The sequence below is a fragment of the Rattus norvegicus genome, chromosome 11 (genome assembly GCF_021556685.1).
Source record: "Rattus norvegicus strain SHRSP/BbbUtx chromosome 11, alternate assembly SHRSP_T2T, whole genome shotgun sequence".
Lineage (NCBI taxonomy): Eukaryota > Metazoa > Chordata > Mammalia > Rodentia > Muridae > Rattus > Rattus norvegicus.
This window is the reverse complement of record NC_141544.1, coordinates 26,250,674-26,276,807: the sequence shown is the minus strand read 5'-3', so window position 1 is coordinate 26,276,807 and position 26,134 is coordinate 26,250,674. Positions and strand designations below refer to the sequence as shown.

The 26,134-nt window shown below is 36.4% G+C and overlaps 1 protein-coding gene across 39 annotated transcripts in view; it reads left to right on the top strand.

Moving 5' to 3' along the window:
- Robo2 (roundabout guidance receptor 2) overlaps nucleotides 1–26,134 on the top strand; it is a 1,571,587-nt gene that overhangs the window by 1,434,681 nt on the left and 110,772 nt on the right. For 21 of the 39 annotated variants that reach the window (NM_001415038.1, NM_032106.4, XM_087577083.1 and 18 more), the window contains 1 exon segment: nucleotides 20,537–20,664. In NM_001415038.1, coding sequence (NP_001401967.1) covers nucleotides 20,537–20,664 — 128 coding nt within the window. 39 annotated transcript variants of the gene reach the window in all.

The window sequence follows — 26,134 nt, the reverse complement described above, 5'->3', positions numbered from 1 at the left end:
AACAGTTTAAAGTTAAACATGCTTTCACAGAAGTCAGCCTGCTCTACATGAGTCCCAAGACAGACAGAGCTACATAGTGAGACTTCCAAAACAAAACAATACAATACAAAAGCAAAACAAAACAACACCAAAATGCAAGCAAACAAAAACAGTAACACAATTGCTGATTCTGTAAAGATTTTGCAGTTTCAAAAATTGAATTTTAATTTGGGAATATTTCAGCTAATAAAACAAAATACCCACAGGGTTGCTTGTATAACTTGAGCTCACTTTCACTCATTTTATACACCTGCAAAATATTTGTCACACCTAGGGAAAAAAGTTACAATGATTAAATACAGGATAAATAAACAATATTTGGATTGAATCAGTTTTCATTATTGTCTTTCTCTTGATCAGTCCAAGATTCATGCTTATTTTGGATTCCTAGGCTTTGTAGCTTAGTTGAAATGTTTCCCAGTCATCTCTGGTCTTTGACAGAGCCACAGTGCTTTTGAGCATTACTAGCCTTGTATTCGAAAAGAGAAGTACTGGTCAGATATGACACAGAATAGCCAAGCCTGAATTTACGTGTTGTTTCACATGAGTGGATAGACTGGCTATGTGACATTATAGAAAGAAAGCCATCAAGGTGACTTGCATCTGATCACATTGTATCAGAGGCTCATGAGCCCAGGAACCATTTGCTGAGACAGTCCTGAGGTACATCCTAAATCCTCTAGTCTGCAAGTGCTGAAATGACAGATATATACCTCCGTGCCTGCTTTAGTCTTGTTGATCATTTTTTTAAATTTCACTTTAACTTTGTATGTCAACTTTATAGTTTTAATTTATTCTTTTGTTTTCATATATGTGTACTATAATTGTTAAGTAAGATGAGGTTGAGATAAAAATAAATGCTAGAAAGTTGTGACACTACTGAATTCTCCATGTACCTATAATCTAGAAAGGAATACAATTAAATCTATTTGAATGGAATATGACTACAGTACAATTCAGGACTCATTTGATTTTCTGATTTAGTGTGTGTAAAGTGATAAATATGACACCTTTACCTCTTCTACCATTACCCATGTCTTGTAAAAGTCATTTGCTTCGAAGTTTATGCAATCCATGAAAGAAAAATTAAGTAGTGCCACATAAATTATATTTTCAAGAGATAGGGAAAAAAATTCTCACCCCAGTGTTTTCAAAATGTTGCATAGTTTTGGCCCCTAGCCTCTTGCTACTGGGATTATATCCTACAGTTTGTTTAAATAGATAAATATTTTTTAATTCATTAGACAAATGGAAGTGTGAGCTTTAAACCATTGTGTTAGAGAGGCTCAACATGCAAATTAATGACTATGTCTATCTTGATGGAAGTCAGGCACTTTTTCTTTCCTTTTCAGACTCAAGTGACATTTCAAGGAACCTTATTCAGCCTTGATTTGTGCATATTAGCATAACATTTACTTTGCCACGAAAGGCAGACAGATCTCTTTTCTTGGGGAAGGATAGCAGTCATACTTTTCACAGAGCCACAGACGAAGTCAATAACATCGATTCCATTACATTTTTAGCTCTGAGACAAGGGAGATGATCATTGTTCTTGCATAAGTAATTGACGTGGAGGATGACATTTATTTGGCTTAATGTTTAATGAAATCTGAATACAGTTTGTGTAGTTGTTCAGGCTTAAACCAGTGAGAGTAAGCAGCGGTAGGGCAGCTGAAGAGCCTGTAATTACTATGTAAGTAATATGTGACTATTTTTCTGTTGGAGGCAAAGGGAGCTTTTCAATCCATGTTTAAGTAGATGAAATGCTATGATAGCTACTTAGCCCATCAACACAGAAGACGCTCTCTGTGCCAACTTTTTGGTGAGCAGAGATGAGTTGAGGATTAAGGAGTCAGTTTTGCCTCAGTTTCATTCATCCAGGGGAGAATATTTTTAAAACAATAACAGTATGCCCATTTATTTTGTTAAGCTTTAGCCTCCTAAGTTTTATTTTCTAAAAATAACATTAAGAATATTAACAACACATTGTTTGGTGAGTGAAATATTATGTTTTCTCTTTGTTTTTGTTTTTACAACTTGAGGATCATGTTGAGGTGGGAACTTAGAAAGTCTAATGATAATTCTATGCCCAAACAGAGAAGTACTACTGAATGTGATTATTTTCTGTAAAGTCAAAATGAAAGGAATTTTACCTTGTGTCTGTTTGGGAGAGTATAGCGATTTCTTGGAGATGCATCTAAATATGCTAGTTCATAACTGACTATCGGGAAGAAAGATCTCAATTGCTTTTCAGTGACCATAAAAATCATCAGTATATGTTTCTTTTTTAAGGAAGATAAATATGAGATGAAAGAATGCAATAGTGTATGGCTAGAAAGATGGATTAGTGCTTGCTTTTCCAGAAGACCTAACTAAGTTCAGTGACCCACACTGGGTGACTGATTATTACCTGTAACTCCAGCTTCAAGGGCTCTGACAAGTTGCTCTGGCTTCTAAAGGTACTTACACACACACACACACACACACACACACACACAAAGAGAGAGAGAGGGAGAGAGAGAGAACATATAACACAAACACACAGCACACACTCATTAAAATCGATATTAAAATCGATATTTTTAAATATAGGGTCTAATAAAGCCTAGACTGACTTGAAATTTTTTTTACTAGATAGCCAAAGTTGGCCTTGAATTTGTGAACTTGAACTCTCTCTACCCATCACTCTAGTGCTGGGATCACAGGCATGTATCCACCCACCTGACTATATTCTTATATATTAAAGGCAAGTTTTCACACATGAATCCAAAAATAGAAAATGCAGAGGTAAAAAAGGAAGGAACTTCAAAGTATGAAATGGTTTTAATTTCTATAACACATTTGCACTTGTGGAATGTAAATAGAAACACTGATTTATTGAAAGCTCTCAGTTCTTATCACGTTTGCAAAAGTAATTCTTTAAAGAAAGTGTTCAAGTAGTGGGTTTTTTTTTCCCTTTCTTTCTTTTTTGTTTTGAATTGTTGGTTAATGCGACAAGGCAGTATGGACAGTCATTTACATACTGAATCCATCAAAGACAGAAAGCTGAGGTAGAACTCTTTTTTTTCTCAGTCCCGCATCCTTGTGTGTCAGCTGACCCGGCGCTTGTGCTTGTTAGTGATCTTTGAAGATCAAGCGCTTTATTATATGTTTTCACAAGTATTTATGTGATAGAAGTTGCTTGACGTTCTAATGAACAGGGCAGTATTCCATTCTGTGTCATTTTACACCGTAAAATAGATTATCAAAAGACTACATCAAAAATCCATATGCCGTGGTGTGGACTCTATCAAAATATTATAAGCTAACATAAAGGGGTAAATATTACCTGCTATGTACAAAGAAATAAGAGCAAAATTGACTAGAATTTACTACAATATTCTATTGAATCTAATAGTGGGATCTTCTTAAAAAGATAAATCTTCTTAGAACTTGGGTTAACAGAAGGGAGATTATACTAATTATGACCTCATATCTAAACATCAAGGCTCTGTCTGTTCTTCAAGTTGTTAGCAAAATGCTATAAGTTGAACGTGTTGTATATCTCATTATTTTATGATTTCTACCATGTTACCAATACCTAGCTTCACAGTTAGTTTTTTTCCCCATTTTTTTAAAATTTATTTTGTTTACTAAACTGATTCTAAAGTGAGACTAACTTCCCCAATGAGGATCTATAGTAGAAAGGAATGTTCACAATAGCATTTCTGCGGAGGAAAAAAGAAGGAATAAAATATGCCATTTACATTCTTATGTATGCCTGCCACCTCTAAATGCAGCTGATGACTTCCATATAGTGTAGGTAATTCATGAATATTTCATAAAACAGAAAGGGGCCTACAGAATAATCATTTTAAGAAATATAGTGCAAAATTCTATCACTTTCCTTCAGCTCACTGACAAGTCCCTTTTCTGAAGTCTGTTTTAAGTGAGATTTTTCTAGAATTCTTAGTCCCACAGAATATGCGATTCACAGAAATACATGATTCTTTCAGAAGAGAAACTGAATAGAACCACTTATGACTCCCTTTTTGTGCAATTTTGAACAAAGTGGCTCTTTACAGTTAGCCCTGGAAAATGTTCCTGTATTAATTGTCTGGGAGCTCTATTGTTTAGAGCCTGTGGGGCTGGGAAGAAGAGCCTTCCTCCTGTTCACTGTGCCCCTCAAGGACATGTGGTGATTTGTGTTCCCAATAAATAACGACTTTGATTAGATTGGTTGGTGGATATTGGTCAATTAAAACAATTTAGAAAAAGAAAAGGAATACTAAGGACATAGGGAACGCAATGCAAATAAACCATTGTCCCAAAACTGTCTGATCCCAAAAGCCAATAAACAAGGAATGGTGGAAGGCAAAATTGTCTTTTGTGTTAAATAAGTATTTTGCCCATTTATTTCTGGGGAAAAAAGGCACACAAACTGCAAGGGAACTTATTATGGGATATTTTTTGGACAAAAGCGTCATGATACCCATGCAATCTGTTGTCCAGGTTGTTGGTTTGGAGGTCTTACTCTGACACTAATTGCCTATGTTTTTGCATCTACCTCTGCACTCTAAAAGAGATGTTTGAGAAAATTTTTCCTTGTGGTACTTTTATTATATTTAAAATATGTTTAATTCTTTGAGAATTTCACACAGTATATTTTGATCATAGTCAATCCCCATTCTTTCCCCATCCACTCTCACCTTTCTACCTCCAATGACAAATTTAATTAGCACTAAAAAGGAAGATGGCCTTGGAGGAACTATTGAAACTGTGCTTTACATCCTGAAGATGCAGGAGTATGATGTGCTTAGTCATTCCTCTCTGTAAAGGCTTCTTTTAGGCCTCAAGTTGACAGAAACTGAAGTTATCACAGAGAAAGGAGCCTCAATTGTGGAAATGCCTCCATGAGACCCAGCCGTAAGGCATTTTCTCAACAAGTGATCAAGAGGGGAGGACCGAGCCCATTGTGGTGGTGCCGTCTCTGGGCTGGTGGTCTTGGGTTCTATAAGAGAGCAGGCTGAGCAGGCCAGGGGAAGCAAGCCAGTAAGTAACATCCCTCCATGGCCTCTGCATCAGCTCCTGCTTCCTGACCTGCTTGAGTTCCAGTCCTGATTTCCTTTGGTGATGAACAGCAAAGTTTAAGTGTAAGCTGAATAAACCCTTTCTCCCCAACTTGCTTCTTGGTCATGATGTTTGTGCAGGAATAGAAACCCTCACTAAGACAAGTTGGTACCAGATGTGGGGTATTCCTGTGGCAACCTGACCACGTTTTGGGGAGGATCGTGGAAGGATTTTTGGAACTTTGAGCTAGAAGAGCCATTAGAAAGTCAAGAGCTCTGTGGGATGCTCTGTAAGAGCTTGGAAGATAATGTTGAGAACAGTGCAGAAGATGGAGTCTTGGCTTGTGAAATTTCAGAGGGATGGTTAAAGACTCTCATCAGGGCTATTTGCTATTTTGATTGTGATGATTCTGTTGTTTTTCGTTAGCTGGGGCTAAAGAATCAGCTGTGATTAACAATATACCAGAACTACTAAAGCGAACCTTTGTGTTACTGGGACAGTTGATGCTGGTCAGCTGGAGCTAAGAAATTAGTGGGGACTAAGAAGAGACCAGCATTACTGAGGTGAAATATTCTGGGAAATGTTTTCTAAAAGCACAAAGAGACTGTGTTCCAGAGAAAGCCAAGGTTGTGACTCGTGCTGTGGCTGGTCTTCGTAGTGTGTTAAGAGTCACCCAGGTGGTACTGCTTTTGAAAGCATGAGGGAGTCATGAAGAACAGCAGAGGCTTGGCACTGTGAGAGGTCGTGGAAAGCCATTGGTGAAGGTACAGCCTCATTTGCAATTGATGGCCCAGGACTGAAGGGGTCATGCAAAGGAGTTGAGGATTGGCACCATGAAGAGAGCCTGTGAGAGGTGACTGGTGAGTCCTAGTTGCCCTGGAAGACAGCAGTGCTTTAGAGATGCCAGTACCATGAGATGACCACCAAGAGCAGCAGCAGCAGTGGAGAACAGGTATCTGGAGCCTAGAAGACAAGGTGTGGGCTACAAAGGGCAGAGCTGGAGAAGTGACCCAAGATCTTGTGGGTGGATCCCAGACATTGGACAGTTAGAATTTGATTTTACTTTTGATTGTGACTGTGCCCTGATATTTTTCCCTCTTGAAGGAAGAAAATATTTTAGTGAAGCTCACAGTTAAAAGACTTTGAGTTGAAAAATGTCTTTGAATTTTAAAAGAGATTAGATATTTTAAAGGGATTGAAATTTTAATATGTAAGAATTTGTGAAGACTGTGGGACTTTTAAAGTTGGGGATGAATTAGAAAGTAAAGGTTGAGGCTTAATAGTGATGTGTTTTTATATCAAGTTGACAAGGGGTCAATTGTACTGGCTGGTTTTATGTGTCAACTTGAAAGAAGCTGAAGTTATCACAGAGAAAGGAGCCACAGTTGAGGAAATGCCTCCATGAGTCCCAGATATAAGACATTTTCTCAACTAGTGATCAAGGCGGGGGGGTGAGGGGCAAGAGGACCCAGCCCATTGTGGGTGGTGCTGTCTCTCGGTTGGTAATCCTGGGTTCTATAAGAGAGCAAGCTGAACAAGGCAGGGGAATCAAGCCAGTAGGTAACATACCTCTATGGCCTCTGCATCAGCTCCTGCTTCCTGACCTGCTTTAGTTTTGGTGTGACTTCCTTTGGTGATGAACAGCATTGAGGAAGTGTAAGCAAATAAAGCCTTTTCTCCCCAACTTGCTTCTTGGTCATGATGTTTGTACAGGAAAAGAAACCCTGACTAAGACATTCTCTGCTCTGGCATGTTCTAACTGAAAGGTTATAAAATGATGTAATTACTTTTAAGCACTGCAAACAGTTTACAGTGGATAAACACAGAAGGTTCTATTAGAAGCATTTACTGAGTTCAGCAATAAAAGATTAATGATGAAAAATAAGGGATGTTCAACTTGCATGTTAATTTCACATTCTTTTTCATCTAGCTAAAATATCTATAGAAATATTAAGTGTTGCTTATTTATTTAAGAGATACCACCTTTACCATGAATTCATATAGATTTATTGGTAAATATTGCCAGCCAGTCTACCAGTTCTGAAAACCCCTACCTGTTTTTTCTATCTCTAGGTTATTGTACCTCTTCCAGTACTATATCCCAACCAAGGGCCATCAAATCTTCAGATTTTAAATTAGGATCACTATATTCCAGGAATTCCACTGAACTGTTTGGTTATTTTTAATGTTTGTAATGAGAATGGTGGCATTCCCTTAAGACTTCAGAGAACTTGTTAGGTGCCATAGTGCTACTACAAGCTTCTTTCTTACAACAATTGTCATGTTAAGGAATGGTGTCACAGCATAATCTGACCCTCACTTGAGAGACACAGAGATGCATACTTAACATGATTAATTTTCCAACACACATTCATATTACAGACAGAAAATAACTTTAGAATCTTTCCAACGTATATTGATATTATGAACTAGTTTTCCCAATTTTTGAATTAATAATTGTTTAAAGACTCAAGTGGTTTAAAATTATATATTGTATATATCATAAGGAAATTGGTACTATGCTATATAGACATATTATATGGTGATACACTTAAGGTAATTTTTAAAGCAATTTCTTAAGCTAAACATAAGTATTGGGCTACATGGTCATTTAAATTTGAAATAGTGCACATCATTATCTTGGGAACCCAAACCTGATATTTTGTTTATATCCTAGATTAATTGGAAACTTTCATTGTTGCCAGGATGGAACTTTTTCGTGTGTTTTCACCAAATAGGTGCTAATAGTTACTGTCAACACAAAACTAATTGCCATTTAGGAGGAGACCATGATGCCTCGTCCTGTAACCATACTGGCCCATCTGTCGAGAATCTCCGCAGAGGAACAATGCTGGAACTGGCACTCAGTTTCTGCTTTGGCCAGTTATCAACTCCCAAGCTGGAGCATACTCACAATGCAAAGTTCACTGAACTTAAGAGAAGCTCCAAGGCCCATTAGCTGCGTGTGGGCTGAGCCAAGACTAGGTGCCAGTTCTCCCAGCAAAAGGATCTGTCTGAGTGCCACCTGTCATTGGCATCATGAGAGCCACAGTAGTGAGCTTCTTCCATCAATGTGTGGCATATCAGAGCCTTCTGAATGGCAGACATGGGGAATGAGAATAGCAAGACTAGGACCCCAGCCAAGACTACACAGTGACTGAGGTCCCTCAGCAAATACTCACTACTACGAGTGAACTGTGTTCCTTCAGTAGCTCCTTAACTGAAAACAGCATTTTAAAAGAACACTGTAGACTTCCATGTTTTAACACATAGGCAACTTATGGCTAGCACCCCTTGAATGGCTCATAATATCCCCAGTGCTTTTCTTAATATATATTTTATATTTATTTCTGTTATCATATTATATAATTTGAATTATAACATGAAGCTGAAACGTAGACTTTTTAGACGATGATTTGTAACAATTCATATTGTTCTATTAGAAGAAAATACAAATAATAAAAGCAACAATCTCTTCAAATATGCAAGTTGAGAGGAATATTTTCTGTGGTATGTTTAACTTTGTAAATGAGGTCATTCTATGGGAAATGCTTAGTACAGTTGGGAAAATCGGGCGCTAATTTTTTCTTCAATATAAAAACAAAAAAATTCAGAAAGATTAATGAATGAGTATAAGAAAATTAAGTTACTTTTGTATCTATTATCCAATGACTACTAGTACTTACGTTTTATATAAAAAAAAACCCCAATTTCTGTGTATTTTAGACAATTTCTATGGCTCCTAAGTCCACACACTTAACCAGTATCTGAAAGTGTTGAGTCTCTTCCATTTCTTATTGGGCTTGAAGAATAGGAAGTGACAATTTAGTAGCTGCCTGCCTTCATGTATATTGTCGTTCATCAGTCACAATACACTGTGTTATGGAATCATTTATTGGATGTAATTTTGACACCACAATAATGATATACCATCAGTCTTTGATAAACATGTTTTTAATGGTCATTTGCCTACTTTAGAATAATTTTATCCTTTTTAATATTTGTTGTTCCCAATTTGTTTCATGAAATAGACAAAAAATAAAATAAAAAAATAAAATAAAATAAGTTATTGGAAACCATCGGATGTCAAAAGAGTAGTTGTTAAAGGAATCACAAAATCCAAATAGATCAGTACTTGGAAAAGTAGACACTTTTTTTTTGTTTATTGGGAGTTTACACTGCATCTTTTCATCTTCACATACAACTTAATACTCAGTATATGTTTGAATTCATTAAAGGGATTCTTTGACATTTTCTTGATGACCCTTACTGAAAACCACCCATAGTGAGATGCATCTTGATCCACTCTTTGTTTGCTGAGTGCAATCTTTGTGTTTAGTAAACAGAGAAGCCCAAAAAGACTATTGGATTAATCACATTTCTTGTGGACGTGACAAAATGGTAGAGCAGAGAAGCTTCCGGATGGAAGTTGCTTATTTTGGCTCACAGATTAAGGATCTGGCCAGTCTCGGTGGGAAGTCCTGGCCAGAGGCGACTCCATCAGTTACCTCATTATACTTCCAGTCTGGAAGGTAAAACATGCATTCGGACCCTCAGATCATGTCCTTTGACATGGTTCAGCACAGCAACCCATGGTGTGTGCTTCCCACATGGAAAGTGGCTTTCTCCCTTTCAATTAATACAGAAAAAGTTCCTCACAGAAATGCCCAGAGGTTGCTTTACTTAGTCATTCTAAGTCCAGTCAGTTTGACAACCACAATTAATCATCATAACGTTCAACCTCACCATTTTTAACCTTCTAGTGTAAATTTATGCTCAATTTGCTTGAGTTGCAACCAGTCACTTAATTTAGGAGGGACAATGTAGCAAATTGAATTGATCCTGGTTCGCCATATTTGGTGAGAGGATTCCTGATTCTCAGAAGTTGGAATATAAAAAAATATACATCTGGGGTTGGGGACTTAGCTCAGTGGTAGAGCGCTTGCCTAGGAAGCACAAGGCCCTGGGTTCGGTCCCCAGCTCTAAAAAAAAGAACCAAAAAAAAAAAATATATATATATACGTCTTACAGTTTACTAACTATAATAGTATTAGTTGATATTTACAGGTGCTTCATAATGAAGTAGTTCATTTATCTTTCAGACTTACTTCATGCAACAAGTAAATGTTGCCATCCATAGTTTACAAATGAAAAATGGAGGTACAACTTTAATTGGTAGTAAGAGAGGTAAGGTAGTAAGAGTGCAGACTCGACAATTCCACAGCTCTCTTAACAGCCCAGGCAGTAATTTTTTAATGGAACACGCATTTTAAAATTAAAAAAAATGCTAATTAAAACTAAAAGTTTTTGAGAACCCATGGTTTTGCATGGAAAAATGCATAGCTTAGAATTAATGTTTCCAACAACCTTGAAGAAGAAAGCCCCTGAGGCTCCGAGATAGAAAAATATGCTCAAGGTTACAGGACCTACATGCGGCCAAGTTGAAAAGGCCCTGTTATCTCTGACGATAAAAGCTTGTGCTCATTTCCCATTTGATAAGTGGAATAATGCGCATTCCATATTTTACTCACCAGCTGTTGACGTTCCTTATTTTGGCCTTCACCTATTTCTAAAAGAAAATAAGGCTGAACTCATTACTGTATTTTCCCCTCTATCTGCCCTACTGACAATATATGCATTAAAATCACAAGTATCCTAGCCAACGAATGATAGGTGATATTTAGATATATATGAAAATGCTGTACTTTCTCACCTGAGGGCAATTTGTTTCTCTGACTCCCTGGTAGTTACTTCACAATGCCTCAGAATAAACTTTCATTGAATGCTCATGACATTGTGTGGGGAGAGGCCAAGCATGTTTCCAAAATGCGTTCTACAAGCAGGGAGCTCCCACAGGAAAAAAATGTTAAAGTTAAACATTAGTGCTTAGGCTAAGGAACCCTTAGATAATGGTAAATATGAAATCAGCATTGATCAAATTATATTATTTAAATATTTGTTTTATTTTAAATTTGAGGCAGAGTCTAAAAAAGTAAAATAGGTTGACCTCTATTCTATTGTGAAGGTGAGGATATGCTTTAATTCCTAACTCATTTGGTGAATTGGCTACAGTTCAAGGGAGCATATTTCAAACATAACCATCTTCTCTCCTTGCCTCATATTTGGAGTTGTATCACTTGAGATAGGCAAATGTCAAGATTTAACATTAACATGTCCTTATTTAACGAACGAAGACACTTTGGTTCACTAGCACTAAGGAATGAATGCACTTTTGCATATTTTATTTTTCTTAATTGAGAATTTTTAATGTTTTGAGATTAGGCGTGATCACTATATTTACACAATACCTTTCCTCTTCTCTCCGTAACTTCTTCCCACATACCTTCCTATACCCTTTCAAATTCACGACTTCATTATCCTTGTTTATATATACGTTCCCACGTATATGCACAACCATATGCATATAACTTACTGAGTTCACTTAGCATTGCTCACATGTACATATTTTTAAGGCTTACCTACCACTCATAACTGAATAAATTATTAGGGTTCTTGCCCCTAGATAAAACTAATTTTCCCTCTCTCAATAGTAATAACTCGCTTTAGTTCTTCATTTAGGAGTGGATCTTGTGAAATTTCCACCATTCCTATTGGCTCATTACCTCATGGTAGAGGTCTTGTTTGCATAGCCAAATTGTTGATATTTCATGGGTACAGTCTCCCTTTCATGTCTATAAATAAAACTATCTCATAATAAATGCTTTGCTTCATTGATGCTAAGGAATAAATGTATTTTGAATATTTTCTAGACTATAAGAGAAAGCTTTTTTTTTTTTTTTGGTTCTTTTTTTCGGAGCTGGGGACCGAACCCAGGGCCTTGCGCTTCCTAGGTAAGCGCTCTACCACTGAGCTAAATCCCCAGCCCCAAGAGAAAGCTTTTCTTTGGTCATTGAATCACTGCTCTGTTGATGAAGCTACTCAAGAGAACCCCAATGAGATACAGGTCACAGCCTACATTTTCAATCAGATCTGCCATACCACAAGTTAAGTTATACAACTAGTGATCAGAAGTGCTCCCCAACCTCAGAATGTCTTAAATTTCCAAAATATTGCACAATTGCATTTTATAAAGACATTTGTAGGCAAAAGAAAAAATTGAGGGAGTTTTTCTGGTTTTCCAGAACACTGCTCAGGCAAAACACTCCCATCTAACACGGCCTTACCCTCTGGTAGCTCAACTGTGCTCAGTAGGAAAGAAGATGACAGAGCTGCTTCTGTACTTCTCTCATCTCAGAAACTGCAAACATACGACACGCATAGTAAAACAGATTGCTTAAGTGTGAAATTAATACCTAAAAGCTTTTAGACTTGAGGTTAATTTCTCGCCAAATATCTGACTGAGAAGCCCCCGATGTTCCAAATATGATATTACAAATTCTAGTCTTATTGTAAAATCAAATTATCTTGAGAGAACTTAAGCCAATTGGATAATTATTTCTAAATGAAATGATAATTGAACCTGCTTCTACAACTTTGTTTCAACATGCTTTCCTAATTGTGAAATATTTGTCATTTTTCACTGTAAAATTTCAATAGCCCTGTGAAATAGGCACTATTAATTACTGCATTAATTATCTTAAGAAGAAAATCTACAGTCATTTAGGAAACTGGGTAACATAAGCTTCACTAAAATCAAATTATGTTTTGTTCTCCTTTGTTAATTTATTTATGGTAGAGGATAGAATTTCATTAAAAAAATATTGGTTTAGTTCATTGCATCAGAGTTGTCTGGAATATCCGGGTATGAACAATTTTCTTCTTCACCCCTACACCAAGGAACCAGCCATTAAGAAAGAGCAAGGCTTTCTTTAGGGTGTTAGAAATAATTTTCTGGGGGAGTAGGAGTAGATTAAGTTGTATATAGACAAGGGTTGTAGGTTTAGAAACCAGAGGATACTTTTTCTCGGGGTGGTGGAGGTGGAAGATGATGAAGGGAGGTGGACAGGAGTGACTGGTGAGAACGTGAGGCTGTGAATTTGGACTAGAAAACTGCGAGGGAAGGACCTAGAATAAAACCACAGACCACAGGGATTAAGATGCCCAGCAGGGGTCCTGGGATTAACTCAGTGGGGGGAACTTCCCAAACTTGCTTCAATCTCTAAATTCAGTTCTCAGTAGGAGAAAGAAATGTTTAAGGAGGGAGTCCTTGAATAGGGTGGTCGCATAGTTTGGCCATTTGGAAAAGTTCCAGCAACTGTGATATTAATTGCAGAGAGAAAGAGAGAGAGAGAGAGAGAGAGAGAGAGAGAGAGAGAGAGAGAGAGAGAGAGAGAGAGAGACAGCAAGTGTGTATATCTTAAGAGGTGAAAACCCATCACAGTTGTGCAATGCCTGCTCTACTTGACCTTGTTATACTGAGCCAAAATCCCCACTTTGCCAGACAGTCAACTGCAGTTTCTCAACATGGATGATTTAAACGTTGTGCCTTGTGCTTTGCTTGTTTTCACACAGCTTGGTAGTTTGAAAATGGTTTGTGTCTTGCAGCTGTGCTAAAGGAAGAACAGTATTGGAATCCTTCCTTCTCTGTGTATCTTATCTGAAAGTATGAACATAGAATCCTTCATGCATTGTATTTGTGTATGCATATACACTTTTTGGTAGAGACAAATTTAGAATTATGGAACTATACAAGTTTAACATCAGCTAATAATAAAGACATAACACTTACTAATAAAAGTAACTTGATACTTCTCTCTATTTTTCCCTTCTCTTTTCTGTAATTTTCTTTCTTTCTATCTATCTATCTATCTATCTATCTATCTATCTATCTATCTATCATCTATTATCTATCTAGTTCTCTATCATCTGTCCATCAATCTATCTCCTTTATATATCTTTCTGATGAAAGATGTTATTTTCAAGACTGATCATAAACGAAACTGTAAAAAGTGAACTCATGATTTAGAGTAGCTCTGTTTATTGAGATTCTCCATCCATGAATCCAACTAGAAATTGGAAGTGACAAGTGTGGCCTTCATAAAAATCTCTTAGCTTTAAGTATTAGCTAAATGTAATTTGATTAAATGGATAAGTGAGAATTAAAGTTTTGAGTTTCCGAGGTCTTTCTGTGTATGAATATTCGACCTTCAGCCATAACAGCACAATGCTGTCTAAATTCTACCACATTTATATTTGAGAATCACAAATTCTTCTAAGAACAAAGAAATCTCATAGTATTTTAATTGTTTGCAGTTTTGTGTTGGGCCACTTTAATAGCTATTCTCAGGAACACATGGTCTGCGGGCTGCAAGTGAGACACCCTGCTGCAGATTTCCATAAAATCAGAATATTCAAGCATGGCTAACCTTGTATTTTACAATTTCCCTATTATAATCGTGCAATGAATTGTGTGCTAATCATCATTTTAATGTGGGTAGCATATTCTGTTGGGTTACCTGTCTAGAAATTTATTGTGACTTGTTTCCTGAATGAATAGCAAGATTCACTCATCCAAATTATAAACAAAGTGTGCATAATAATTGCAGATCAAATGACCATGACATTATTCTTCTGCCTTGCATGAAGTGGCACAATCTTTGGCCACCGAATGGAATCCCTTTATGATTTGTGAAATTGCCTCTGATTTTGTAATACCTTGAGTATTACATATTAAGAATTGCACTTGGTTTAGGTTATTATAAGTACTTTCATGAGTTTAACAGGTCAAAGTCTTATTTATACATGAAAAAAGTTTTGTCTAAGAATCTATGGGCAGCAATAATATTTTAGGAAAATTAAACAAGCTCTTTTTCTTTCAAAGTTAAAATGTGGTAACTATTTCCAGGAAAGGGAGAATTTGTTTGCTTAGAAGAAAAGGACCAGTATTTGTGGGTGAATAATCTCTAGTCCTTGGGTATAGATGACAAGTGTCCTCTCTGTCTCTAACTCCAGCCCCACCCGTTAATTTTAAGTGGCTGTCTGCTATGTCTATGGCATGTGTACTGTAGATAAATAATTAAGAGTGAGTATTAATGACAAGTTACTGAATCCATAAAATTAATAAAGGATTTACTTAATAAAAATCCTTGTGTTGAAAGCAAGGCAATAGACCATTAGCCCATTTGATTATTTTTAATACACTTAGGTCCATAGTAGAATCTAATTAAATGTGGAAGACCTATAATTACAGACGTTTTAAAAATACTCCAAAATGGAAAAAGAATACCCTTGGCAGGGAAGGGAGAGGCAAAGATTAAAACAGAGACTGAAGGAACACCCATTCAGAGCCTGCCCCACAGGTGGCCCATACATATACAGCCACCCAATTAGAAGATGGATGAAGCAAAGAAGTGCAGACCGACAGGAGCCGGATGTAGATCGCTCCTGAGAGACACAGCCAGAATACAGCAAATACAGAGGCGAATGCCAGCAGCAAACCACTGAACTGAGAATAGGTCCCCCGTTGAAGGAATCAGAGAAAGAACTGGAAGAGCTTGAAGGGGCTCGAGACCCCAAAAGTACAACAATGTCAAGCAACCAGAGCTTCCAGGGACTAAGCCACTACCTAAATACTATACATGGACTGACCCTGGACTCTGACCCCATAGGTAGCAATGAATATCCTAGTAAGAGCACCAGTGGAAGGGGAAGCCCTGGGTCCTGCTTAGACTGAACCCCCAGTGAACTAGACTATGGGGGGAGGGCGGCAATGGGGGGAGGGTTGGGAGGGGGACACCCATAAGGAAGGGGAGGGGGGAGGGGGATGTTTGCCCGGAAACCGGGAAAGGGAATAACACTTGAAATGTATATAAGAAATACTCAAGTTAATAAAAAAAAATACTCCAAAGTACACAGATCTATTTTTGGCTCTTTAGTTCACAGGAAATATAATATACTTTGAAAAAATAGTTTCAAATTTTCCTAATTATAAAAGTAAACAAAAATAAAAGGGCTTGAAAGTGGTACGTACTGACCTTGCAGAGAGCCAGAGTTTAGTTCTCAGTATCCACAGTGGGAAGCTTACAGTTGTCTAGACCGCCACATCTGTGAGCATAGGGTACCACCAGCCTTCTCAGTCACCAGGACTCACAATACAGACCCACTTATAAGCAGAGAAACTTTTGTGCAATGTAAAAGAAACAGATTTTTAAAAAAGGATATTATTTTCTTTCCTAAACTATTTGATGGTTCAATGCATATTTTTATGACTGGCTCTTTTAACTTTTAGTAAAGCAGAGTGACATTAAAATTTTTAAGTGTTAATATTAAATACTTGTCCTGAAAGTTCAGCCAGAAATATTAGAGTACATTGTAAATAATCTTTTAAGAACTTAAACATGTGAGTAATTAAATTTTCTTCCAAGAAAACACATGGTTTTGAATTGAGATTCATCTTTCTAGAAGGTTAGGGAATCTTTATATAATCCAAGCAATGTGAGGAGAGACACAAGCTTTCAATACAGGAAAATTCCAGATGATTCTAGAACAATAGTTTATATTTCTTTTATTTGTCTTCTTCAATTTCTTACACATCATGGAAAGCTCGAAGCCCCCATTTTTAATATACTCAAGAGTGCAAGACCAGTATAACTTTTTATCACAAGGGTCTGGTATGTTTTGAAAAGTGCACAATAAGGATAGAGAGAAATCAGTTATGATACAAAAATGGAAATATTGCCTAATACTTTCATTTTAGTTTGATTTATAGAAATTCTTTCTGCTCTGTAGGATAACAGGTTTCTCACTGCGGAGGAAATGTAATAAATTCCCTTATATAAAATGGGAAATGATATTTAGAATGTATTTCTTTGTTTGCTAGACTAATAAACAGCAGTATCTCTCTTTTGGGACATTTTTCATATAATGCACCAAATATCAAAAACATGAACAGTACCTTCTATACACACTATAGTTTTAAATGGTAACGCAAAATCTCTGTGTTTTGTTTTTATTTCACTTAATAGATGATAATGATTTTGTAATGGTTTGATACAATTAAATTTCCTTTGCCTTTTTTTTTTAAACCACCCTCCCTACTTGGGGAAAAATAATGCAGTAAGACCAAGCTTCAGTGCCTACGCTGTCGCAGCAGGTCACCAATCAATCTGAATTCACGGTACAGTGATGACAGCACATGTTGTCCAGGGGCCAAATATGATTGGGTTGTATTTTTCAGCAGTGGTTCATATCAGAAGGAATAAGGTACATCCATGGTAGCAACTGACAGCCAAGCATACTCCAACTGTCATTAATCAAACCTGGCAACAATGGTTGCCTTTATATAAGTCTAAATCGGGCGGATTTCACAACAAAAGGCATTATACTTGCAGTAAAACTGCCTCATCAGAAATATTTTTCATCTGCTTCATTTTCTGTTTTTAATTAAAACAGGTCATACCACTATATTCTACAAACATATAAAATTTTACTATGCTACCAATGAATGGCTTTGTACCAAAGCATACTCCTCTCATTTATAATTTATTCTAGACTAATTAAAGACAGTTAAAAAACAAATTTAGGTATCTTTGATTGATGAGAAAAATGTAATACAGAATATATAGGTTGACCTATTATTCTGAAGCTCTTAAAGTTATGATTGTTTAGAGAATATGTTTACCATTAGTTTTGAAAGATTCCAAAACCCTGACACAGAATAATGAACACAATAAATTCATATTTACCCAAAAAACATGTGCAAAACAGCAAGCATTTCCTACAGAAAGGAGCATTCTATTACTAAATAGAAATGTTGGCTCTGTAGGTCTTCTCGTGGTGTCCTTGACACCCCTTGGCTCCCTCAATTCTTCCTCCCATTCTTCCACAAGACTCACAGAGACCCACCCAATGTTTGGCTGTGGGTCTCTGCATCTGTTCCTATGCCCTGATGGATGGGGCCCCTCAGAAGACAATGATGCTAGACTTCTGTCTGAACGCACAGCAGAGTATCATTAATAGTACTAGGGCTTGTCTCTCTCCCATGAGATCGGTCTCAAGTTGGGCCAGACATTGGCTGGCCATTCCCTCAGTCTATTCTCGCTCTTTATCTCTGCCCATCTTGTAGGCAGGGCAAATTTGGGGTCAAAGGTTTAGTGCCCTCCTCTACTGGAAGTCTTGCCTGACCACATAAGCCTCAAAATATAATCTCCTTCCCCCACCACTATGCAGCTAGGAATCTCGGTTAGGAATTGTTCGATGTTACATTAGCTGAGGGCAGAAGACCTGCCAAGTCACCATACATGGAATGAGGGCAAGGGAGTGGCAGGCTTATCATTGGCATTCACACATCTCTCTTCTGCTGTCATCTGGCTCTGGGTATCATGTGACCCGTTCTCTCACCCACTGCTTCTGTGACTGCCTCACTACGATGGTCTGTAACCCGGAATTTTGAGTCAAGATAAGCTTTTTGCATTGTTGTTGTCAATAAATCAATATTTAGCAGAAAATGTAACTAATGTTTTCCTGCATATGAAATTATCTCAGATGTAGGAGTCTGCTTAATTAGAAGGCAGACGGATACTTCTGAGATTATAGTTATCTGTATTTATGTTAATTTTTAATTTGTTACATAATGTATTGGATCTGCAACTCGATATTGTTGCTATTTTGTGCTTCTTAGTTTAGAATTGATCTTAAACTGTATAAATAAGCCATCCTAATTGGTAAGTATAGAAAACTGCCAGCCTTGAAGCCACTCCTATTTACATAGCATTGATATTAGGAGGAATAAAAGGCATTAATTGTATAACTCTTGGGCTCTTCAAATGTGTGATAAATAGCTTACATGAATTATAATTTCCTCCTGCTGTGCTATTTTTACATATTTTAAAGCTGTATTTGGCATTCAGTATGTTGAAACAGACATTGTTCTTAGAACATTTTTTGTCAATGGCACACTTCATACTATGAAGAATTTAAATAGTTTGCCCCACACTAGAAACACAAGGAGTGGCCCTGTTGTTACAATTTGTCAATATGTTCCTAAGTCTGTGCTTTATGTCACTTGTGTATAAACTTTAAAGGTTCTATGATTAGTAGTTTGAATAGAGCATTTGGTGAAACAGGACAACAATGAAAACTCTACACTAAGAATTTCTAAGTAGCACAGAATCATTAACGTGTGTCTATGTTTCAAGGGGGGAGTAATTGTGTTTCTTTTTGGTGTAGTTATTAAGGTTTCAAATATGGATAGTAATAAGGGTTTCTTAAGGCTTAAACCACAGTAAATAGAAATTCAAGGTAAATATGTAGACAGAGAATTCCAAGCACGATTGGTAGTAGGACATTGTGGCTAGCCATGTCACTGTCTATAAATCAGAACTATTGCACAGACACAGCAGTTTTCTTGTCATTTTTGTTGTTCTTGTGTTGTTTTAAAACTAATGTTAGAAGTAGCACATGTTCATTCAAACAAAAAAATGAGGGGGAAAAGTGGGGGCCAGGAAATGTAGAGAGAGAAGAGAGTGTGAGAGTAAGCCTGAGAAGTCTGTGTGTGTGTGTGTGTGTGTGTGTGTGTGAGAGAGAGAGAGAGAGAGAGAGAGAGAGAGAGAGAGAGAGAGAAAGAGAGAGATCAATTCTTAAAACATGAGAATTTCCCAATAAGTATTGAACATGCAGAATTTATTTTTGAATACACTGATCTGATTTTGTAATAGAAAAAGAAAAATAATGTAAACTATTATAAGTTACTCGAAAAAATGCTTGAAAAACATTAGTGAAAATTGAGAGATAATACAAGTGGAAATCTTTTTATTGTCTTGTTTGTGTAATTGTAAACTTGGAGTATAGTATATAGTTCCTTTGCAACAAACCACCGCTCCTTAAAGTCATGTGAATTTTTTAAGTTGTATACTTTTTTTAAAAAACAGTATTATATTTTCGATGTAAAATGTGGATGCTTCTGAAGGAGCTTGGTTTATACATTTCTCAACTTTTTCAAATGTTTATGTTTTCTATTTCAAGTGTTTGTATTGGTGGTCAGGAAAAGCAAAACAAAAACTTTACTTCTTTATTTTCTTATCCTTTTACTCACTGTTCATTTTATCATTCTAGCAACTTCCTGCTACAGAAGACAAATATTTCTTGTTTGAATATATTTTTAAGGTCTCACATTAAAATGCCTAAAATTATCATATTAAAAACAGTATAATTAGCTTACTTAATAAAAAAACACATATGACCCAAAACAGAAATGAATAGTATTTTTCTTTATGAGTGGAGAGTCCCCAGGATGGGACAAATTGGAAAGCCTGCCTTTAATTGTTTTGAGGAAGAAAAAGCTGTACACATATAACACGAATGAGTAACTTGACACACAACTTGTGGTCGGTTATAAAATTATCTTCTTAGTAGTAATTTCATTATCAATGAGTTTAATTTTGTCGATTGATGCACGTGTGTGCATAAAAAAGATAAGGATTACTATCTCTAAACATTATTATGTATGTGACTGATGCTCTTCGATAATGCTGGCTCCTATCCCACACAGGTATGATATCAAGGACGACTACACCCTGAGAATCAAAAAGGCCATAAGTGCAGATGAAGGCACCTATGTGTGCATTGCTGAGAACCGGGTGGGAAAAGTGGAAGCTTCTGCCACCCTCACTGTCCGAGGTAAGAGACCTAAGGAGTCAAAGAAAATGGAGCCAGGAGCTTAATACTGGTTCAGTTGGTAAGTTCATGTCTGCTCAAAATAGGAGGAGCTGCTAAGCATGATGGCGAACCAGTATGCTAACACAGGAGGGGCAGCCACAAAAGGATCACACATGGGAAGCCAGCATGCTCTATATAGCAAGACTATTTCAAAGTAAAGGAATATAAGATACTGATTATAGTGAACTCAAATGTTCTGTCTTCCAAATCATTAGATTGCTTAAATAAATTGTCTTTCCTTTTTTTTAATTCTTTTTTTCTTTCTTTTTTTTATGGAATCCATAAAAAATTTCGAAATGCATTAAGAAGATCTGAACTAGTGTTCAGTTTACCACAATTAGTAAAATAGTAAACTATTGTGGCAGTACTCATTTCACTCTGCTATACACTCCAGCACGTCTGATGAGTGGTAACCATATGCACCTTTCTTCGCAGAGGTGATAGTTATGTATCCAGATAGAAGTAGCAAAAGGTGACTTTGAATTGGGGCAAAACTGATCTTGGAAGTCTTACATTTCTCTTCACATGCCAGATTGAACTTGGGAATACAGAGTATCCATTGTCTGAGCACAAGTAACAATTGCCCTTGCCTACTTCCAAGCCTTTTCAACCTGTCTTCACTTTGGCTTTATGACTGCTAGGGAGGTTTGAAGGCATTACTTCTCAGTTTCACTCTATGATAGTCACTCACTTGAGGTGCTGTTGACACCATTGGCTCCAGAGGAGACTTCTCGAGCTTGCCTTACATAGCAGGATTGAGGAAACCTTGTACACAAGAATAACTTTCATTTTGCTAGTACCAACAATTTTTTGAAGATCAGTGTTTAGTAGTAGCTTCTTAAGATCTCTAGTTATCATATCAATTTATCTATGAACTGTGTCTCTGAATTTTTGACAACCAATGATATTGAAAGATTTCCCATTTGTTTCTAGGGCTGTATGGTAAGACTCCAATAAATACCAGTACCTAACTGTCTGCCAAATGCTATCTACTCACTTAACAGACAGAGCAAGTATAACAAGATAAAGGGAACTGGCTAGAACATTGGTTTTCAATCTTCCTAATGCTGCAACCCTTTAGTACAGGACTTCATGTTGTGGTAACTCCCAACAATAAAATTATTTTTGTTGCTAGTACATAACTATAATTTTGCTATTGTTATGAGTTGTACTGTAAATATTTTTAGAGACCTACAGAGTGAGAAACACTAGTCTAGGATCATACTACTGATCAACCAGTCTCTCCAAACATGGAGTAATGCTCTGGCCTTGTCATGTAGGTAAAACTATTTTGCAAAGGTATGTGTGTGCATTTTGGGCTGATGGTCAATGAGCACAAATGCACCAGCACATCTGCCGGGCAAACCTTAACCTCCTTCCACAGCGGGCTGTGCTTCCTCTCATCTCTCCACAGAGGAGGTTGGCAGCAACACAGTTGCAGCTCACCTTTTACCTTGCAAATTTTGCTCCTTAAAATTTTATAAATCAGGGAAAAGGTTTGGAGGAGGTTAAAAGTGAACAAAATAAGTCAGAAATCTGTAGTTTGATCTTCTTTCTGTTCAAAAAAATAAAAAGAAAGAAAAAAGAATTTATTCTCCAACACTTATTTGTCTCCAGGTACCTAGCAGGAAGCATGCATCTGTGTCCCTGAGAAGAAAGGTGCTTTCTTTTCTTTTCAATGGCTCTGTTCCTAAACAACCCCATATAGTTGTAGTCTCTTACAATCACTTTACTGTTAATGAAAATAAAAACAATTTAGGCAAAATTAAAAGTATTTGCTTATTAGCACTGTCATTGTTTGTTATTTAAGTCACAATAGCCTTAGTTGTTTATGAGCCAAATACACTTATTAATACTATATAATAAAAATATAGTAACTCATGCAAACAAGATTAACCTGTGCATTTAATCTACTTTGTGGATTATTTTAGATACGTTTAATTTATTCTTTTCTTCCTTCCCGGTTTCCTACCACATCCCCTCTTCCCCAGATCCAGTCCTTCCTCAACTCTTTCTAGAAAAGAACAGGTCTCCCAGGGACATCAAATGAACACAGCACAACATATTATAGTTAAGATTGGACAAGGCAACCCCATAGGAGGAGAAGGGTCTTAGGAATAGGCAAAATAAGTCAGAGACAGCCACATTCCAACTGTCAGGAGTCTTCCCAAAACAACAAATCAACAACCCCAGCATATATGGAGAGGACATATTCTTAAATAGGTAGACTACTGTAAAAATAATTCATTTAAACCAGGTCATCTCCAAGGTATGTTGGGGGGATTAAATAAATGGGCAAAAAGTAAATAACCAACCCCAAAATATTCCATTCAAAATCTATTTGCTGGCTAACCAAATGCTGAGAATATGTGAGGATATGTTTGTTTGGAGAAGAAACAGATTTCCCGTTACATGTGAGTGCTTGGGCCAAAAAGACTTGCAATGATCTGTTGGCATCAAGAATTTCCTCAGCTAATTGAATTCCTAATTCATTGAGAATGTTATGTTTAGCTGTTCATTTAATACATTGTGTTCCTTGTACATAGGAAACGAACCTACAACACTGATAGAGGGCATTGTTTTGTAAGGTGATTGCATTTTTTTTTAAAGATCAGCAAATGTTAAGTGGTTCGTTCTCTTTTGTATAGCATGTAAATAAATTAGAGTGTCTTTTCCTCGTTGGTATGAAAATGTCATTCATTGAAGATGGCAACTTCAAAATCCTGGCTAAATAATAATGGTGTATCCCCATAGAACCAGGAAATGTTCGGTAAATTATTACTTAAAACATGTTTTACCATTAAGATAAGCAGTTGGAACATCTCACACTACAAGACTAATGGGGGTAAAATTATGACTTTTATTTTCCTTCTATGTCTGTTTCCTTATGCACATAAATGAAATATTCAACCTCTCACTGGGTTGCTTTATTAGAGTGAGGTCAGCTTACCCAAGAGGCCATGTCCATTTTAATCCATTTAATGCTGGAACGCAGTTGAGTTTAATTTGCTGCTTCTGAGAACACTCACCTGCTGATTTTCACAAGGAACTTTTGCTATGGAACAAGGGCCTGCAGTTTTATTGTCATGTTTACATGGAAATTATATCAATATGCGAATGTTCACCCATTGGGGATGCTATAAGGAGTTTTATAATCAACACTTGAAACAAAAATCGCTTCAGCTTTTTTGTTTGATTGATTACTTTCAAAAAACATGATAACAAGCATGGTTATCAGATGAAGTTTGTCATCAAGTAGACAAACAAATGTTTTTAAAAAGACCAGTAATAGAACTTTAATTTGTAATAATCAAATTAAAGACCTTAAGTAACGCGTAAATGGTTCTTGAATATGAGGTTAAAACTGCAGCTTCTTTTATGCAAGCAGTTTTCCTCCTTCAGTCTCTTCCTTGGCTTGCTATGAAAATGATCTCATTAGAAGACATTTCCCAAGGCAATAAAGTAAAAATTTTCAAAATTAGTCTAAAGTGCATGTAAAATATACTACTTATTTTAACGTGATTCCTTACTATAGTTTCCTCTCTTTTCCTTCATATCACAATCTGAGAAGACAGTATTTCTTAGGACATGATATTTGAAAGTCAATTCTACTTTGCAGTTAAATTAGCACGAATTCAAAATTGCTTTCTTCCTCCTACAGGATACTGTCACAAGCCAGAGAAATTATTAATGAGGGTAAAGGAAGAAATCATAATGTCTATTTTATGTTGTTTCTTGGTTGTTGTTGTAGGCCTTTCTGTCCATCCTTTTCCAAACAGGGAAGTGATGGTTCATCAGGCCCCTTCTCAATGCTTCCCTACAACAAACATACCACAAAATATGCCAGTGTCCTACTTATATTTCCTAATTAGTATTTCCTAGCCATAAAAACTGCTAATTATAAAAGTTACCTCTCATATAATCTAAATATACTGTTATTTTCAAAGATTACACAAATACACAATTGTGATGGACATGTTGATTAGATGGGCAGCTGTAAGACATACAGCTAATGTATTTATCTTATCAAGCCCAGACATCAGCATCAAGATATATTCCCACTAGAAATGAACTATTATTTACTAGGGTTATATGTGCTGGAATATGGTTCAATGGCCTATTGGATGGAAACATTTGTATTTTAATTGTATACTTTATATATAGTTAACTATTATAAATATATTTTTCTCTTGTATACAAGGACCATATATTTTCTAATGCATATTTGTTGCTTTTATATGGAATGGTTGTTTGTTCACACTGATTTGAAATTTTCTTAAAGAAAATATTAACCTTTTATGTCCCTTAAAGTTGCAGTCACTCAGAAAGAGGGCGGCCTATTATTATGGATGTTAGTAATTCAAAGTTATGGTATTATATCAAAAAGTGATGTGTTAGCTGAAGCATCATTTTGAAGCCATGCTCAGAGAGAAAAAGAATCAACATGTCAGTCACTGCTTCATCACCTGTGCCAGAAGAATGAACAGAGCCAGCAGCAGTTAGGGAGCTAGCTGGGATCCAATGGCATGTCTCAACCTATTTGTTAGATTTGTTACAATTCTATGGATGGAAAGCAAATTGCTCCTCAATTATTGCCTTCTGTAAGTTGTATCAAGTACACGTTTATACTTCATGAAATGGTTCTGACAAGCAATGCCTGGAATCCAATTGCTATTTAATTCAGGCAGTGAGACCTTATACTTTCAAAATGATGTTTGCTACATTTTGGCTTGAATAGTTGTATCTGTCTGTTCTTAACTTTGGGGTAGCATTTCGCCCTTAACTTGAAGTCTTTGGAATAGTAATTAAAATAAATGATGAAGGTAAATGTAAGCTATCCCTTTAAGTTCTCACAGGTAGTCCTGTGGTTAAAAACTAACCTTTTCTTAACGTTATGCTTATGTCTTTCAGTTTTAACAGATTTTGGAACCTTGTTCATAAATGAATTATGAGAATAGATGTCACTCTATTGTCCATACTTAAATGTAACATTACACATCATGCATTCTGATAATTTTCTTTTCTTTTTTTTTTAATTTCTTTTTATGTTCTTACCACACCATTGTAATGTCTACAGTTCGCCCTGTTGGTAAGTAACCATCCTTCTACCCATTTGGCATGGCTTTGCGCAGTGCTTCATAAATCATGCCTAGTAGCATTTGTCATAATTAAGTATATTTATTCACCCATGGTAAAATGCTTCATGAGGGACTATCTGCTACAACCATTGTTCCTGGCTTTCCAGTTGTTTTACTCAAAAGAGGAAGGAGTTAGTGTCAATTTTCAGACAAAATAACATATTTTATTAATATGTTGAAAATTCTGAACTTTTCCTAAGTAGGAAGATATAATGCTAATGTTTTTTTTATTATATGTGCAATGACCTAGGTTTGATATTCCTGGAGAAAGAAGACTATACACTAAATTGAGA